The 20,900-nt window shown below is 44.0% G+C and overlaps 1 protein-coding gene across 1 annotated transcript in view; it reads right to left on the minus strand.

Annotated features, from left to right (window-relative positions):
• VRK2 (VRK serine/threonine kinase 2) overlaps positions 1–20,900 on the minus strand; it is a 545,093-nt gene that overhangs the window by 143,618 nt on the left and 380,575 nt on the right. Inside the window, exon 10 of the mRNA XM_086927491.1 lies at positions 12,666–12,724. Coding sequence (XP_086783617.1) covers positions 12,666–12,724 — 59 coding nt within the window. The remainder of the gene's footprint in view (positions 1–12,665; positions 12,725–20,900) is intronic.

The raw sequence follows: 20,900 nt of genomic DNA on the forward strand, positions 1-20,900 counted from the left end.
GGTTGCCTTACAACCAAACACCATAAGGGTCGTTGGAACGATACATAGCGGTCGCTAGAATAGCGAACGTTGCATATCGGGCCAACTTCTCACAGTCCTATTTTATATTTTTTGTTTCACTGTTTCACATTTTGGTTATCACTCTATTTATCGCCTATACATTTCAGGCAGCTGATACCATCGATCTATATATCCTAGGACCCTTTTTCTCTTATTTCAAAGTGTTTGCCCACTTGGGCCATATTAACGTAAACAGCATACTTTGGACTGCATCTGGAGCTTGATACATACATAGATTTGTCAACCATTGATTTGGTTGTGTATCAGTGACTATATGAGGTGGGCTCCTCATACTATTGGGGAGTCATCTTTTTAAAATGTCTTCATTTATTTAAATATGTGTATATATATATATTTTTCTACTGAGATCTATATGTATATTTTCAAATTAATACATGTGTGTATATACATGAAATTATTTGTAAATACGCTTTATTCCAATTGTACATTCTACTAAAACTGTTGTACATATGTATTCCAGGAGCAGTCTAGCTGATTTGCACTGTGTTCATTGCATAGTCTGTTTTTCAGTTTCATTGTGCAATGTAACAGCTGTTTACAATTATGTGTTACTGGTCACTTTAAATAAGACACGGGTCCATGAGTAACGCGTCGTGTGATCAAGGTCCAGGTCGGACCGAAACGCGTCATGGCGGCATACTGATGCGTGGCGAATTTTTCTTTCAATAAAAACTGAAAAGCACGAAAGATTGGGTCCGCGCTTATCTATCTGAGTCCTGTCCTTTGAGTGGATTCGTTTGATAGAGTACTGGTATATATATATATATATATATATATATATATATATATATATATATATATATATATATATATATATATATATATATATATATATATATATATATATATATATATATATATATATATATATATATATATATATATATATATATATATATATATATATATATATATATATATATATATATATATATATATATATATATATATATATATATATATATATGGGCTGGTGGGAGGAGCTAGTGGTGAACAACATCCCCCACTTTAGTACCCACGCCGTCCTATGGATAAGATACATAGATGACATCGTCTGCGTTTGGAAGGGCACGCTCAACCAAGCACAAGAGTTTGAGTCCATTATTAACAATAATGACCTCAACCTAAAATTTACAAGTCAAATGAGCCAAACCAACCTGGAGTTCCTAGACGTCAGTCTGACAGTTAAGGAGGGGGTACTTATCAGTTCACTATTTCGAAAGGAAACGGCAGGAAATAGCCTCCTTAACGCAGACAGTTGCCACCCAACCTCACTCATACACAGTATTCCATTTGGGGAACTCATCAGGGCTAAAAGGAATTGCAGCACAGTAGATGGTTTTGAACAAGAAAAAGAAATCATGAAGAAAAGGTTTTTAGACAGGGGTTACTCAAAGAAAACCATCAAACAGGCAGAAGAAAAGGTAGCCCAGATGGAAAGAAAGGATCTCCTAATTCCAAAAAAGCGCAAAGAGGAAGAAATGATCCGCTTTATAACCACATACAACTGTCAATCTTGGGAAGTCAGACGTGGATTAAAAAAGTTTTGGGAGATCCTCAGATTAGACAAAGATCTAGAAGAGGTAATAAATGTCAATCCATCAGTTACCTATAAAAAAGAGAGGTCTTTGAAAGACATGCTTAGCACAACACTGATTAGAAATTGCCCCAAACAAAATGCAATACAAGGATTTTATCCCTGTAAAAAGTGCAAATCACGTAAAACCAGTAAAAATTGCAAATCAATAAAACTCTCTCCCCTGATCAAGAGGAACATACCATCACCAAGCCTCTAAGCTGCTTCACCGAATATGCTATTTACGCATTACAATGCCCATGCAAAAAATCCTACATTGGGTGCACGACAAAACAAGCGAAACTCAGGGTCTTAGAACATCTAAGGGCCATAAAAAACCTTAATCAACAGTACCCAGTAGCGAGGCATTTTGCCCTAGAACATAATCAGAATCCCAACCTGCTTACATTTGTGGTACTTGACTGTGTTGAAAACAAAGAAAGGGGTGGCAACAGATGGCTCGATTTAAGAAAACTGGAGTCCAAATACATAATTAAGTACAATACAATCCAACCGGGGGGTCACAACCTCGGGGAAGAATTGGCAATACATCTGTATGACTGAATGTAATGATATATTCTTCATCATTTGAACTGGTTTTGCACATAATGCCTGCATTGAAACATATAAATGTGCGTTTTTAAATTTGTTTGTCACCACCTTTTGATAATAACTGCTAACTTTTAACTGAGTTATTATTTTCATTGCACATGCACATCACAATAAGGATTGATGTTGAAAACACATATGCTAAAATGTACACGTTGTCTCTTTGCTACAGATTTTGGATGCCTGCCCACTGGGGCTTGATGAAGAATGTGTCAAACTCGTATTGCACAATATTTCTATTTTTGTATGCCCACTGGGGCGCTATAGACTTCTTTACAACCGTGGATCATGGTTAAAATACTGCCTGATCGTTTGCCTATTGTGTGCAATACCTATCATCATCTTGAAGGCTTCACTGTATGGCTGACAAGGACGTCACTAGACTTTCTATTGCAATTGATTATGTTCGCCGATTTGAGCAAATATCAGATTGGGCAGAAATTCAAATTTGACTGTTCATAATAATTAAGGTACCACTTTGTACATATGAAATAACGCAATGTTTATTTGCTAAATATGTCACTTTACAATATGTGCTGTAACAATGTGTAAAGCGGTAGCAACAAAGTAGCTACGATAGTCTGTTTTCATGTCAACTATCACGTGACTTGTGCAAAAACTGAATCTGTCACTTTAAAAGTTTGGCGCTTTGATTTACACTCCACCCGTGAGCAAGAGGTAGGCGTACCTCGAAACGCGTAGGGTTGTTTTTCTGCCGAATAAATCTTTAAGCACTTTGAAACAGACTTGGGCTTTGACTCTGGTTTTTCCAAAAGGATTGTGGTACCAGGATTTTTGATATTTTGAGGGTTTGGCGACCCTGTCGAATGCCCGCTGTGCAAGCGGCGGAAGCACGCCATTCTTGCATTATATATATATATATATATATATATATATATATATATATATATATATATATATATATATATATATATATATATATATATATATATATATATATATATATATATATATATATATATATATATATATATATATATATATTACCTACTGGGGATCGCCAGTAGGTAGTTATAGTTAGGATTTTTTTCAATGCAAAATCTCAAAATTCTATTGTGAATAACTTTGGCGCCGGTTGACGGATCTGCCTGAAATTTCCACAAATTTGCCTCGCGAAGCTCCGGTCCTTCCTTGAAAGTTTGGGGGGGATTTGTCAAGCGGGGGCCGAGATAAAAGGGGGGTCCCAAAACGTGTTTTCCCCATGTTAATTTCTATAGGGCGGTCGACCTCACTTTTAGCCCGAACGGCTGAATGGATTTCCACCAAACTTGGCAAAATTGTAGAGACTGGTACCCCGATGTGCCTTTGCTATGTCTCAAGAAATGTGCTCCAGTGGTTTTTACGAAAATTAACTTTGAAAAAATATATATTGGGATACATTGGGCTATATATATGTTAGAGCCCAAATGTAGCCCAATGTAGCCCAAAGATGGCCACCAGAGACAAAAAAAACAAATGTAGCCCAAATATCAGCCAGATGTAGCCCAACTATAGCCCAATGACAGAATGTCACAGAGTGTTCTAAAGAACAACTAGAGCGCTAACAGTCTTACTTATGACAAAAGTATGGCACACCTGAAGTCATCTTGATTGGAATAAAGTGTTAACACTTAAAACATTTAATTTGCAAAGGAACAAAATGAGGGGGTTCATTTTGCCATAGAAATTATGATTAGTGCTGAAGACAGAAAAATTAGGGCACATTTTGAGTGACTTCTCAAATCCTCTTATATTTCATTAAAACAATTCTGATATGCAGTCTCCTAAGATGGCCACCAGAGACAAAAGAGCCCAAATGTAGCCCAAATATCAGCCAGATGTAGCCCAACTATAGCCCAATGACAGAATGTCCCAGAGTGTTCTAAAGAACAACTAGAACGCTAACAGTCTTACTTATGACAAAAGTATGGCACACCTGAAGTCATCTTGATTGGAATAAAGTGGTAACACTTAATACATTTAATTTGAAAAGGAACAAAATGAGGGGTTTCATTTTGCCATAGAAATTATATATATATATATATATATATATATATATATATATATATATATATATATATATATATATATATATATATATATATTCACTGAAAAAACCATAGGTTTCACACCAGTTATAGTTAGGAATTAGTATTTAAAAAACCTATTAAATTCACTGAAAAAACCATAGGTTTCACACCAGTTATAGTTAGGTGGAAATTTTACTCGCATAAAACCATTGAAATTCCCACGTTATAGTTAGTTGGACTCACTATAACTTGCGCGTGCAATGCACTGCTGATGACGTCACATATTACATCACTCATGACATGGTCAGTGACATCACTCATGACATCACTGATGACATCATCCAGTGAATGTGTATCTTTCTGAAAAATAAATATTTTTTATATATGTATATCTAAAGGTTGATGGAAGAATAAATGGGTAAATAAATGTCTAAATGGATGTTTTTTGTGTAAAATTGATTGGTTAACTGGCTTATTAAATGTATCTTAGTGAATACATATATTAGCGATTCATGTTTAAATATTTAAATATCTGTATCTGTGTCTCCCTTTGTGTGTAAGTGGCTGCATGGGTTGGTGAGTAGCTACATGTGTGTGTATATGGGTTATTAGTTGTTTTTTTGAGTATCAGTGTCTGTATGGTTCGGTGGGGGATATTACTTAGAGCACAGATGCATGAATGAGTGACTCACTATTTGTATGTATTTTAAAGACAGCATGTGTGCAAGACTGTATGGGTGGATGATTGTGTGTATGGGTGGGTTAGTGAGTATGTGTTTTTATAATTGATTGTTTAAGATTAAATATGTTTCCGTTTCTGTAGAAGTATGTGTAGTGGTGTGTATATAGCAGTATAATCAAGTAAATGGTTTATTTGCATGTGTGAATTTGTGTGTGAGTAACTATATGGATGAGTATTAGTGTGTAACAGGATATATAGGTGTATGAGTATATATGATGAGTAAGTACATGCATGAGTGACTTTAAAGAACTGTTGGTGAATGAGTGGATGTGTATGTAGATGTTGGAATTACCTAATAAGTTGTTGTAATTGGTATTGGTTTCTCCTTTTTTAAGAAAATGTTAATTTCTATTTTTGAATGTGTGTGTCAAAGGTTATTTTATGCTGATAGGTCTGCCACTTTGTCACAAGGATGCTATCAGTGATGTCATCAGTGATGTCATGAGTGATGTCACTGACCATGTCATGAGTGATGTAATATGTGACGTCATCAGCAGTGCATTGCATGCGCAAGTTATAGTGAGTCCAACTAACTATAACGTGGGAATTTCAATGGTTTTATGCGAGTAAAATTTCCACCTAACTATAACTGGTGTGAAACCTATGGTTTTTTCAGTGAATATATATATGTATGCCGCCTCCTCTCTCCCCTTCGCGTAGACACACACCAGCTGGCAAGTACCTCTGCTTGGGGGGGGCGCCGCGTTGTGTTTCTCACACCATACCACCAGTTTGGCTGATCACGCGGAGCTCCAGATCGAGAGGGCGTGCCCCTGCCGGTAACAGCCATCCCCGGCTACACATAGAACACCAATACTGACCACGAAAGTAATCAGCAGGACACATGCTCCGGGCTCATATGAAGGAATTTATTGGCAAAATTGCAGTCGCTTCCTGAAGTCTGTGAAGAAACGTGGCAGACGCGTTTCTGGCCCCAATGGCCGTCCTCAGTGCCAACTCCACAAGTGAAACAAAATTCCCAAGGCCTTAGAGATTGCCTCAATATCCACAAGCTCTTGGCTCCTCCTCCTCCAGGTGAGTTCAATTACAGCGTTGCACCTCCCAGGCGCACTGCCTTATGGAACTTGCAGTCCACGAGGTCCCGTATACATAGTGTATGGGACAACAGACTCACTTTCGTGCCCCCAATTACTTGGCGTTTACTGCATTGTCCACCGCAGCGATCCTGGGCACATTATTCCGGCCATACCTTCACACGAGCCCTTGTCAGGCAGCGCAATGCCGCCTCCTCTCTCCCCTTCGCGTAGACACACACCAGCTGGCAAGTACCTCTGCTTGGGGGGGCGCCGCGTTGTGTTTCTCACACCATACCACCAGTTTGGCTGATCACGCGGAGCTCCAGATCGAGAGGGCGTGCCCCTGCCAGTAACAGCCATCCCCGGCTACGCATAGAACACCAATACTGACCACGAAAGTAATCAGCGGGACACATGCTCCGGGCTCATATGAAGGAATTTATTGGCAAAATTGCAGTCGCTTCCTGAAGTCTGTGAAGAAACGTGGCAGACGAGTTTCTGGCCCCAATGGCCGTCCTCAGTGCCAACTCCACAAGTGAAACAAAATTCCCAAGGCCTTAGAGATTGCCTCAATATCCGCAAGCTCTTGGCTCCTCCTCCTCCAGGTGAGTTCAATTACAGCGTTGCACCTCCCAGGCGCACTGCCTTATGGAACTTGCAGTCCACGAGGTCCCGTATACACAGTGTATGGGACAACAGACTCACTTTCGTGCCCCCAATTACTTGGCGTTTACTGCATTGTCCACCGCAGCGATTCTGGGCACATTATTCCGGCCATACCTTCACACGAGCCCTTGTCAGGCAGCGCAATGCCGCCTCCTCTCTCCCCTTCACGTAGACACACACCAGCTGGCAAGTACCTCTGCTTGGGGGGGCGCCGCGTTGTGTTTCTCACACCATACCACCAGTTTGGCTGATCACGCGGAGCTCCAGATCGAGAGGGCGTGCCCCTGCCGGTAACAGCCATCCCCGGCTACACATAGAACACCAATACTGACCACGAAAGTAATCAGCGGGACACATGCTCCGAGCTCATATGAAGGAATTTATTGGCAAAATTACAGTCGCTTCCTGAAGTCTGTGAAGAAACGTGGCAGACGCGTTTCTGGCCCCAATGGCCGTCCTCAGTGCCAACTCCACAAGTGAAACAAAATTCCCAAGGCCTTAGAGATTGCCTCAATATCCGCAAGCTCTTGGCTCCTCCTCCTCCAGGTGAGTTCAATTACAGCGTTGCACCTCCCAGGCGCACTGCCTTATGGAACTTGCAGTCCACGAGGTCCCGTATACACAGTGTATGGGACAACAGACTCACTTTCGTGCCCCCAATTACTTGGCGTTTACTGCATTGTCCACCACAGCGATCCTGGGCACATTATTCCGGCCATACCTTCACACAAGCCCTTGTCAGGCAGCGCAATGCCGCCTCCTCTCTCCCCTTTGCGAAGACACACACCAGCTGGCAAGTACCTCTGCTTGGGGGGGCACCGCATTGTGTTTCCCACACCATACCACCAGTTTGGCTGATCACGCGGAGCTCCAGATCGAGAGGGCGTGCCCCTGCCGGTAACAGCCATTCCCGGCTACACATAGAACACACATACATATACACACACCCATATGGGTACCCATATATATACCTCTAGGGATGGCTCCTCCTATGTCCCGGTGAGTCCAGCCCCAGGACTATAGCTTGGCGGGAGGTTTATAGCTCCCACCAAGCTAAAGCAAAAGCTCGGCTTTCAGCACGCAGGAGCATTAAATATGCTCTTGCTTGCTGGATGTGGAGCAGAATTGCTTTAACAGAGAAAGAGCTGCATGTTTAGCAGTTCCCTCTCTGTGAAAGCAATGCAGGGTCCCGTAGGAGGCGGGGTGCCGGTAAAGACTGCAGGGGACTTGAGGTGCCCCCTGTGGTCCCCAACAGTTGTGAGTAGGTGCCCTGGGTAGGCCCAGGGCACCCAGAATAGAGGCCGGGATCCGGGGATGGTTTCCCGGGGCCGAAAACTAGCCTGGAGGGGGGTTGCATGGCCCCCTCCCCTTACTATTATTTTTTTTTTAATACAATAAAAAAGCCATGCCCTGGGGCTTAAATCGGCCCAGGGAAGAGGGCCACGCAGCCACACTCCACTATTAAATAAAAACATTTAAATGTAAAAAGTCAACCGGCAAGTCGCCGGATGCCCATCCCTTTTCACCACTACTCTGCAAACGTGCCTCCTGGTGCGCTACTAGTTGGGGGATGAAGTTCTCATGGCTTTTGAGTGTCCTTGGTGGGCAAATACCCCTACTGTTATCTACAGTAAGTCCCACACAGCTGGATTGGTGAGAGATTGTCAGAGGCTACGCCCCTTTTCTCCACTGCTCTGCAAATGTGCCTCCTGGTGAGCAACTGGTTGGGAGATTAACTTCCCTTGGCTGCTGATGGTCCTTGGGCGCAAACTACCTCTCCTGTTACCTACAGTAAGTCCCATACAATGGGATTCCTGAGAGCTGGTCGGAGGCCCCACCCCCTTAATCTACCACTCTACAAACGCGCCTCCTAGTGCACTACTGGTTGGGGGATGAAGTCCTCTTGGATGCTGAGGGCCCTTGGGGGCCAAGCAGCCCTCCTGTTACCTCCAGTAAGTCCCATTCAGCGGAATTCCTGAGAGTGGGTTGGAGGCCCACCCACCAAAACTATAGAAATTCATCTAAAAATCTAAAGGTTATGGGAAATAGAAAAACCTCAGAAATGTACTTTAAAAACCCAAAGGTTACAGGGATATTATAGTTAGGAAATGGCATTTCAAAAATCTTAGAAATTCACTGGAAAAACAAATGTTACCAGGACTTTATAGTTAGGCTAAGATTTCACTCGTACAAAACCAGTGAGATTCAGCAGTTCTAGTTACCTAAGCTAACTATAACATACACCCATGCAATGCACTGCTTATGACCTTTCATATTACATCACTCATGACATGGTCAGTGACATCACTGATGACATCATTCACAGAACCACTGACACCCACACACAACCTCTTGTATGCCCACTGACAAACCCACACAACCACTCACATACCCATTGACAGACTCATAACCAGTACTCACACACCCAACTCACTTCTCCATAGATGCACTCACACACCTATTCATACAGTCACTCACGCAAACAATTACTCACTAAAGCAGCCACCCATACCGCCACTCATACAACCACTCACTCACCTTTACAGCCACTCACAAAGCCGCACACCCACTTATTTACCTAGTCTCTCACACACCTACTCACTCACCCACACAAGCGCTCACACACTTACTTACACACTCTCAAAACCACTTATATACCCATTCACACATCCATACAAGCACTCATGCATCAGCACACTCACCCATACAGCCATTCACACAATTATTCTCCAAGACAACCACTCACACTAACTCACTTAACGAAATACCGACTCAAAAAGCCATACACACAAGGATACATTCACACAGCAACTCACATAATATATGTTTAAAGTAGTATCATTCAGTAGTAGTGCACCTAGTATTCTAATTTAACTTTTGTAGTAGGTTAGTATATATGTTTAACAGCCATAAACACTTAAAAATACTTACACTCACTTGATGAGGTCATCAGTGATGTAATATGTGAGGTCATAAGCAGTACATTGCGGCGGCGTAAGTTATAGTTAGCTCAGGTAACTATTACTGTGAAATTTCACAATATTCTCTAGTATGACCAAAATCTGGATGTGATCAGAGAACCTCCTGAACTATAACCACTGGAACACTGGAATTGCACGGCCCACATATTCCATCTGGCATTCTTCCCCAGCAGGATGCAGCAGGCTACTAGTCCCAGCAGCCTCAGAGTAATCCTTACTGAGATCCATAGCCTGAATGTCCTAGACTTACCGCTGTAGGGAGGACAGTGGAGGGGTAAGGGGCAGAAAACTGTACTGTGTCCAGAAGCGGTATCATGATTGGTAGCATATGCGAAGCAGTCCTATGGGACTTTGGCATGTCGATACTGAACCAGAATGATGCTAGTAGGTTCATCGTATTCTGAGGTGGCAGACGGTTGCCTGTGGCGAGCCAGCCTTCAGCAGACAGTGGTTGAGAAAGGGGAAGGCTGGTATCCCAGACCTCTGAAGGTGTGCTGCAATCACCGCCAAGAGATCAGAGAGAACTGAAAATGCTCTTGGCCCACTGTGAACCACAGACAGTGCCCTGTTACCTGCAGGGAGGGAATGTTAGAAGACGTATCCTGCTGGTAAAACTCCACCATCTAATCTCCAAGATCCAAAGAAGACTGTGCCTGGACTTGTATTTAGAATGTGTCCTTCCACAGAAAGCACTGAGATGGCATAGATCTCCGTCCTTCTTCAGCAACAGGAACTTGCGAGAGTAACCCCCAGTTGCTACTTCTGAGCCCCTTTGTCCAAAAGGGCCGGCACTTCCTGCAATAAAACTGACAGATGGTGCTCCAACACACCCAACCTGAGGGCAGTGCAAGATACAGTGGAGTAGAAAGAAAAGAGAAGGCATAGCCCCGAAGGACAATTTGCAGGACCCAGTTGTCTGAAGTGACTGTTTGCTAACCCAGCAGAAAATGTCAGATTCTGTCTCCGACAGGAAGGCTGGGTGTCTGGAAGGACACTAAATTATTTTGTGGCTGCGACAGCAGAGAGGCCTGCCCACTGCTCCGGTTGTCCACAAGGTCTGTGGAATGCACAGCATCTAACAGAAAAAGGCTGGGAAACTTGCGGGCCAGTGAAGGCTGGTATTGACGGTACTGGTAGCCCCTACCATAGCCACAGAGTGGGTGAAACTGTTGGTGAAGCGGTCTCACAAGGGCAGACAGACCCACAGAGCTTGATGTGGCTCTGCTATCCTTAAATCACTCAAGGACTGTCGAAGAGCATATTCATTAGTGAGGATTGTTCCAAAAGAAGCCACTAGACTGGATCCAGGCATGCCAGCTGATTACCTAGATCGAGCGACCGGCACTAGTGTAGCAATCAGTAGTGTCCAGCCCACAGCATCATGGACGTCTTGGATGGCTTATGTGAGAGCAGGCCGGAGGTCCTCTGGGTCATTAGGAAAAACCGTGTTGGAGTAGTCAGTGTGGACCTACCACAAGGCAAGGCTAGAAGAGGAAGGTGTAGCAGTTCTGCAACAGTTGCTGAAGATCTCAATGCTCTATAACTCTAGGTCTGATGGAGTAGTAGGAAAAGGCATTTGTTTAATCCTACAAGCAGACATCTATACCATATAATTTATGGGGTTGGTGTTGCGTCAAAAAAGCAGGATTGCATTGAGCAGGACAATTGCGCTGAGCCATTTGTCCGTTTACTGGAGGCCCAGAGCATGGCTTTACCCATGCCCCCTAGAAATATGTAAATTAGGGCCTCATTAAATGGGAGAAGGGGCTCTGAATCGTTGCCAAGCCTGAAGGATCTCAGTTAGTACATTAGACTATACCTCCATAGTTGTTAATCAGAGAACAAGTACCTCAGCCGCCCTCTGCATTACCACAGCAAAGGAGGCACAGTACTAAAGCAAAGGCCAGGAGGACAGACCAATCTGGAGAAGTGTAAAGACGTCGGGCAACTTGTAATGTGTCATACCAATTTTCCTCAGTGTACTGAAGAACCAATTCATCCCCCTCTTTATATTGGTCATTATCTGAATCTGTCCTAAAAAGGCTGTGGAAAACTTGCGCCCTTCCAAGAGGTAAAGACAAGGTGTCAAAATCCGATGGGTTGCTGTAGGCTCATGGAGTTCTTCTATCTGCTGCAACGTCACTGATGGACCCAGAAATCTGGGGTGTCTTGGAACAAGAGCTAGAATTGGTTCAGAAGGTGATCGATTTTAGAAGAAAGACCATGAGACAAATTGACATCCTCACACCTTCTATATAGTTTGAGTGACAGGAAGAGGCTGAGTCACGCTTGGACTTATTGTGCTTCTTTTTTTACTTATCGCATGTAAGTAACACAGATCTGCCATGGGAAAAAACTTCAGGAGTAGGACTAGGACCAACTCTTTCTTTCAATGTTTGGTAGCGTAGAACTTCGCCTCATTTTCACGTGCCCTTTGTGTTTACCTGGGCACAACAGCTACAGGAGTAGGTGTTGTGTTCCAACCCTATGCACCAAAGGCATACCTGACAGACATCTGTTTGCAACAGTCCCTAAACGGTTTAAATCCTGTAGCCTTAGAGATGACAATGCCCTTGCATATTGGTATATTTTTAAATATTTTGAGTAGAATGGTCTCTTCAGAGACAAGAGAGTAGGCCTGAATTGTCCCTAGTGGCACAGAAAGAAAGGAATTGATGTCAGCGAGCACAGGTGGCACTTGTATGAAGCTCGGCATGTAATTTCCAGATTAAAACGACATTGTCTCTGAGCCACCACGGGATACCGCCTACTGGCATGTTAGAGATACTACTGAAGTTTCCAGATCCAGTCTGATACTTAAGGAATATTCACAAGGTGAGGAATCTGCAGTTAGAAGTATTCCTCAGAAACTTTACAACATAAAAAAGTGATAACATAATCAGTGTTTATTAGTAGTATAAAATACAAAGCTTCCATACTTACGAGTGATGCTTTTAGAGGGGTCCAGTTGTGACACAGAGTCAGGGAGCTCATCCAGAAGTCTGAAACAATAATGCATAGTATAATTAATTTCTTATTTAATCATTTTAGAATATTATATACAGTTATCCAGTCTAAGCTTGAAACATTTTTGCATTCTGAATGTCTTTATCTGCAATAAAGGGGGCAGGGTAATCCTGGTCCCACAGACACAAAATCATGCTGTGGTTCTATAATACATATTTGAAAATGCAACACACAAAACTATGAACAATCTCTAATGTACCTAAACCAGCTAGAGAAAGTAAAATACTAGGATGTTGGAACAATTTTTTCCCCACAAAACTATGGAAAATCGCATGTAATCCAATTGCTTGAGAAAAGTAAAAAACAATATTTAACACAATGGGTAAATTTATCGATAGAATCATAAACAAAGAAAAAATTCTGGACAACTGGCCAAACATGCACCTTTTATTCATCCTGATGTCACTCCTTCTGCATCCCTGGTTCAAACACCTCTGACAAAGCACCACCAGCCCAGCATCTCTTAAAAGATTATGTAAATGTAAATGTGTTTCGATTTATATAGCGCACTATAACCCAGGGGTCTCTAGGCGCTTGCTTAGGGAACCCGTCCTGGTATTCCCCTGTGAGATACCCCGCCCGGGTGTCCACAAGGTGAAAGCCAGGCATCCCACCGCGAGGGGCCGTAGTGGAGATTAAGCAAGCTATTGCCCAGAGTCGCAGAGTGTGATCCCGTGAGTCGAGTAGGCACCAGAGCGAGAATTGTCGACTCCGTGGAATTTTTGAGCCCGAGACCCGCCGAGGCGGGGAATCGAACCCTGGTCCACGGCCGATCTCAGCTTCCGGGTCTGCCGCCTCTAACCCCTGAGCCACACTTCTCCACTTATCTCAGACACACCATTGACACCAAACAGCTTTAATTTCATTGGCTTTGTCGAGATGCTACTAAGCAGGTTGCCTGCCAAAATATGTCCTCCTTACTGCATCTGTCCTTTCCACATAGTAGATGCCCACTCAAGCTCCCACTCATCACGGTTTTATCAATTCAGCATCATCACTAAGTAAACCTTCGAACTTGGAGTAAATCTTTCTAAGCACACCAGCTGTCTACTGAATGTCAGAACTGATCTTATCAAAACATCTTACATCATATACCAATGTCAGTTCTATAGCTCTCCATTACACCTCACAGTTCTCACTGAAACACACAGATAGGTACCAAGGACTCCACCACACTTATAACGCTCCATACTAACCTTGCCTCCTTTTGTCATACATCATTAACAAGCAGCAAGAGCAGTGGAGTTGTCATTCTGGTTATTCTCAATACTATTCCTATACCTCATCCCTCGATTGAATTCCACTCCACCTCAGTTCTGCTTCTCCATCTCAGTTACTGCATACTTCAATGTGAATGTTCTAGGGAGCTACTACCCACCACACTAGGCTGGCTCTTTGAAATCTCTGACCATCGTATTGGCTTATGTGATTAACTTGCCACCTTTTTCATTCCACTTGGGTTCTTGAACCTAAAGGACAAGTTACTTACCTTCGGTAATGCCTTATCTGGTAGAGACATGATCTAGCTGCAGAATCCTTCCCTTTGACCTTCCAGGTGTCAAGCTTGATCCAGAAGATTTTTCGTATGAAAACCCCTGCATGACGGTATGTGCCGTTGGTCCACTCCGTGTGATGTTGTCATTGTCGTGTTCATCGTCATGGTGATGTCTGCATCGTCAATACAACAGCCAATCCGGTGCGCTGACGTCAGTACTTTCTAAGCCAGAAGCGCGGAGCCATGAAGTGACTGACCATGGTGTGTTAAAAGTGAACAACTAGGGCCATGAAGGGGAATATCCCTGAAACTTAAAGCCAATTCTGCAGTGCGGGAGGATGGGTGGGTCAGGAAGGAATCTGCAGCTAGATCATGTCTCTACCAGATAAGGCGTTACCGAAGGAAAGTAACTTGTCCATCTGATAGAGACATCTAGCCGCAGATTCCTTAGCTTTGAACAGATACCCAAGCAATACCGTCCCCGGAAGAGAGACTGCGGAACGGTTCAGACCAGAAAATCCTGTAAACCAGAGCGACCAAAAAGGCCCTCTCTGCGAACCTGGGAGTCCAGGTAGTAGTGTCTGGTGAATGTGTGCAACGATGCCCACATGGCAGCTTAGCACATATCCGATACGGGAACATCACGCTGGAGAGCCATGGTGGCCGCTTTCACCCTGGTGGAATGGGCCCTAAGCCCTTCAGGAGGCTCCTTCTTTGCTAAGGTGTAACAAATGTTTATGCCGAGGATAACCCATCGGGATATAGTCCTGCTCTGGACAGCACAGCCTCTCGTTGCGCCCATGTATCCTATAAAGAGTTGGTTGTCCACCGTTCGGGAGGATAGGTCCGAAACTGCACCGTGTCCAGAGCCACCCCAATAAAAAGAAGAGACTCAGAGGGAGTCAGGTGTGACTTTGACACATTGATAGTGAACCCCAGCGAATGCAAGAGCTTTGCCGTCGTCTGGGGGTGGGAGATAACTGCTTGGGGCAAGCCCACCTTCAACAACCAGTCGTCGAGATAGGGAAAGACTGGGACCCCAGATGAACTGCGACCACCACCATCCCTTTTGTGAACACCTGAGGGGCACTGGTGAGGACGAAGGGAAGAACCGTGAGCTGAAAGTGAATGTGGACAACCGTGAACCGCAGGTAGCGACAATGGGCAAGCAGGATGGGGACATGAAAGTAGGCATCCTTCAAGCCCAGCGCTACCATCCAGTTTCCTGGGTCCAGGCAGACAGGACCTGAGCAAAGGCGAGCATTTTGAATTCCTCCTTCTTGAGGAAAAAAATGAGTTATGAGATCTAGGATAGAACCAAGACCTCCATCCTTCTTGGGGACCAGGAAGTGGCTGGAGTAGCAACCACTGTCTTCTTCAGGCCCGGAAACCCTCTCTGAAGCTCCCTTGGCCAAGAGAGCATTGACTTCCACATGGAGCAAGGCAAGGTGATTCTCCATCAGCCGATCGTATGCTGGAGGCATAGGGTAGTCTCAAAGATGTGGCCCACGAGTCCTTGAAGCACTCAAGGGCAGTATCCGCCTTCTCTCCGAATTGACTGGAGCCATCAAAGGGCATGTCCATGAGGTTGGCTTGGACATCCCCGAAAAACCAGATGTTCTCAACCAGGAATGGAGAGTAACTAAATCGCTCTACCTAGCGAGTCTGTTGTGTCCAAGCCTGATTGGATTGCGAACTTAGCTGTGGCTCTCCCGTCGGATATAGCTTGGGAGAGTAGGGCCCGGTCCTCCTCCGAGACCCTGGGCAGCACTGTAGCAACCGTACCCCATAGAGAATGGGAATAACGGCCCAACCGGCATGGGGGTGGGTCCCCCGGGGCAATGGTGGCGGGCGATCGTCCTATTCACAGGAGCTCCGCTCCTGTGCTGGGTTTGGATCATGTCCCCAGAAAGACGTCTGTCAAGGCCTCATTGAAAGGCAGTAGAGTTCCGAGCTCAAAACCCCAGGCTACAGGACCTCTGTCAAGACATTTGTCTTCACCGCCACTGTAGGAAGCTGTAGGTCAAGGACCTCCACAGCCCTATGCGCCAACATGGCAAGTTGCTCCCTCGACGCCCGACCAGTCCGTGTCGCCGGGAATGAGGATCGGAAGAGACGCCGCCGGTCTGCGCCTGAAGCGGCGCCGGGGAAGGTCGCTGTGAAGGTGCGTCCGGTGTCGGTCCGGGAACAGGTGTTGCCGGAGGTTGTGAAGCCGGGTCGGAGCCGCCGGCACGGGAACCACAGGGCCCCTCCATCATCTGAGCCTGCGTGGCCCAAAGGCTTGCTGGCAGAGTCAGGCTGCCCAAACATGGCGCAAATTGGCAACATAGAATTCCTTGAGTTGGGCGGGGGTCGCTACCGGCCCCGGAAAGGGAGCTTAACTTGAATCCAGCCCAGGCACCCGCTTCACAGAGCTGGGCCTGGAGTGTCGAAGTTCCTCCGCGTCACAAGACGGGCGGGGTGAAGTCGAAGCACGCTTTGACTTTTAGTGCTTTTTGTGGTGCCTCTTACCTCACTTCGACGAAGAGGACTTCGAATTGCTGGAGCGGTGCTCTGACCTTCCTCTCGACCGAGACTGGGACCGTGATCGAGACCGGCGGGGCGACGCTGGGCAGCGAGGAGCTTTAGAGACCGCTCCCTCAATGCCTTCAGCGCCATGGTCCGGCTGTCGGAGCATGACTTGGAGTCGTGGTCGCGTTCCAGACACCACAGACAAACCGAATGGGGGTCATTAAATGACGTGGCGCGGTGTCAGGCACCGCACGGCCTGAACCCCGAGTTCTTCTTACTTGACATATTCCTAACACACCAACGGAGTCGATGAAAAGTAAAAAAAAGTCTTGTCAAAAATGACAACGGATCGGTGCTGGCTGGTGCAGAAACAAAAGAACTTGAAGTCAGCAAGCCAGAGTAGCGGTAATTTTGACGAGTGTCTTAAAAGTTTCAATGCTCCGTCCATCATCTCCTTGTGTTTGCTTTCGTTATTTTGACGACACAGAGGTTACGACAACGATGACACGATGCCGACAACGTCAAGCGGAGTCGACCGACGCCACCTATCAGCGTGCAGGGGTACAGCTACGAAAAAATCTTCCAGATCCAGCCGGACGCCTGGAAAATCAAAGGTAAGGACTCTGCGGCTAGATATCTCTATCAGATTGTTAAAGTACAACTTCATAATCTCCTGCTTGTACAAAATTATCTGATAACTTATTAACAAAACATAACTCCTCGCCTACAAAAAAATATGGTAAACCTCTGCACCTCATACTAATCTCTAACAATCATAACGTTTACCCTCCTACCTATGATCCTTGCTCTTCTGACTGACTCGAACCTTACAGAGACCACAATTAACATCTCCTCCTCCCCCCCCATCTATCACTAACTCTATCATCTCAAAAATGAAAAGACTCTGGAGTCCTTTTTGGACTTTCTCGAAAGTATCTACAACAATTTCATACCTCTGCAACACACCACATCCTCTGAAGATATCAATATGACACTTCAGCATGCCTTTGACTGGCATTATGCTCTAAGCACATTCTCACCTGCTGCGCCATGCCCACAACCCTGGATAACACCTGACATGTGTTTACTTAAAACAAGTATGAAGATCTGTCTATGCAAATGGTGCAAACAAAAGACTCAGAATAATCTTGCTCAGTACAGACAAGCCTTAAATATGCTACCTTTAGACAAGATAAAATGCACATATCTTCTAAACCTCATCATTTCACTGCAGCCCCAGCCTGAACTTCTGAAATGTACAACAACTTAATTTCCTCCATGCACTCCCATTTATCATGCAGTTCACTCACTGCCAAGGATCTACTGTTCCAATAAAAATCACCATGGCAGAGACACTCACTACAATAATTATCATCATATCTTCATCTCCACTCATCCACTGCATTCAATTGTACACTTTCACTTTTCCACCATTTCATCTTTGGAACTCATTCCTATACTTATTTCAGCAAATCCTTCATATGCCCTATTTGATCACTTTGGCCCACAAATTATCAAACCTCTGGTTTTCTACTCAAAGGCTGCACATTTCCATACCTTTCTATATACCGTTTCCTTCCAATGGGATCCTACTCACAATTCAGATGCGCAGTAGTACTACCACTTTACATTTTCTTTAAATACATCTGACCCTTCCTCTCATTCCAGCTCCCACCCAGTAACCAAGCTTGTTTTTTTGTTCAAGATATTGTGACAACTAGTTTTCTAATAAACTACACATTTTCAATCAAGCGCCCGCTCTCACCAATTAACTGAGGCTCCCCACTCACCATGTAGCCAACTGAACTTACTCCGCTCACCATAATAATCTGTTATCTATCTTCATACTTCTTGATTAACCCACTGAGTTCAATACTGTAGATCACCCCATGTTACTTTTCTCTTTCCAAAATGTCAGCATCACGGGCTCTGCCCTACAAAGGTTTTCATATTGTCTCTCAAACCTTTCTTTCTGTGGTATTGGATTCTCATAGATCCCCACCAAACTCTCTATCAGCTAGACCTCTTCCAAAGCTCTCTTAGGACCACTCCTTTTTTCTCTATACATTACCTCCCTCAGTGATATCACCTGATGTTTGTCTTCTTCAAATGTCATTCTCTTTTCATTCTCTCAACTCCTCCTCCAATCATGTCTATCTGGTTGTCTTACCACCAATTTACTATCAAAACGCCTGCAGTCACTTATGCTTAACTCTTAAAAAAACAAAGTACTTAACTTCCCCGCATTAACCACAACCTGCCAAAGATTTCACTTTGTTTCGGATGAGTCTGCAGATTCTCTTCTCCCTATTCTTAATACCTGTACACCCTTTTGCCAAGGTACTCTTCTTCATTTTCGCTTCAAGCCGATGAGGCCAAATGACAGTAAAATGTATAGGCATATAAAGGCCAGTGCATTTCGAGAGGAATTCTTTCATGTTTAACCAAGTTAGTTAACATCACTGGCTAGAGCGTGACTAAATTAATCTTTTGACTGCAGGTGTGTTTGCACACTTCTGTGGTGTAGCTTTTTTTCGTCTCTATGAGCACTGACATAAAATATATTTAGCACATTTGGGGCGGTGCAATTGTGTAAACCCCACATCAAATCTTAATTCGGCCTGAAGAGAATGAAAAATATGGATATATTTTCATTCTTTTTTACAAATTTGCTTAGTATTTTGCTGCATTTCTCAAATGGAAAAATGTAAATGCTAGAACACTAAATAAGCAAATGTAGGCCTGAATGTCTAGAGTTCGGCAATGCCAAATGTCTGTGGGCTTTTTTTTAGGAAATATAGTCTGCAAAATCAATAATCCGATAATTGCACAGATAACTACATTGTGGCAGTGTCACAGTTTCGGGTGTACTGTGCATTTCATGTCAGATCTCAAACTCAGGGGTTGTGGAAAGTGTAAAACTACAGAAGGACTATAGTAGCACCAGCCAGGCCTTGCTATTACTGGATCCCCAGTAGAACATTCAGAACAAGACTTGTCAGATTTTAGCTTTTATTTCCGTAACATCACAATTCCATTCAGTCTTCCTTGTGCAGTAACATATCCCTGTCAATGTTTGATACCCATCTGTGTTCTTCTGGGTCTCCCCAGTGTGAGGGTATAAGACATATGGGTTTGCAATGAGTTTAGGATACTCAATGGTGGTACATTGGGTGCAGTGAAGTTGTGAAATTTAGAAATCGACTTGTAGCAAAATGCCAGTTTAAGGTATCTTTGTTCTGGTTACAGATACGACTTCAGGCCTGTACGGAAACAGACCACAACCAAATACGTTTCTCATCTACACATCATAAAGTTTTTTATGGCTAAATGCCAGGTCTCCCTCACTCAGACTGGAAGATTGTTTGCACTATTCAAAGCAAGATAAAGCGCTCTAATTTTCCTTCAAACTGGATCATATCCCTGCCAAACCGGGACTCCCAACGTGGTTTGTTTGCATCTCCCGAGTATGTATGTATGTATGTGATTTATATGTCCACCAGGTACCCTTAGGTGATTTACTAGGTGCAGTCCATTTAGGAAATTGGTCAAAGGTATGACGCCTGGGTGGCATGGGAACATACCATACCTATACATTTGTAACATTTATACATCCTAACACTACAGAACAAAAAAAATACATATGCCTCATAATGGTCGCCTGGTGACCCTTTTTTAATACACATATAAAAGGATTAATAATTCTAGCTTATTCTGTTTGACTAGAGGCAACCACGTTCCTTTTCTTTTGTTGATTCAGCCTCTCTAACAGAGGTAAAGACAGGATTTCTTAGCACTGTGGCCCTTGGATTGGTTACATCATTCCAATTCAATACAACCCTCACAAGCAAAGGATGTTGTGATAATTTTTTTAAGTGTTTTCCTAAATGTACATTTAGCCATTGCCCTCTACACATACTTCCATACTACTAGGAATCTATTCTGGTGCCATAAAAAATGCACTGGCGATTATAGAACTCCCACGGTCATGGATGGGGCGCTTTTTCCTGGAGCTGTTCGTCTAAAGTGTGTGTAGTGTTCAAATCCTACTGCACAGAATGCTAATGAGAGTGTGATGGGGGCATGCCCTGAATTTGGGTTACCAGTCGTAAACCTGCAGGTCTCCTTGAGAGCCAGAGACAGGT

The sequence above is a fragment of the Lissotriton vulgaris genome, chromosome 6 (assembly GCF_964263255.1).
Source record: "Lissotriton vulgaris chromosome 6, aLisVul1.2, whole genome shotgun sequence".
Lineage (NCBI taxonomy): Eukaryota > Metazoa > Chordata > Amphibia > Caudata > Salamandridae > Lissotriton > Lissotriton vulgaris.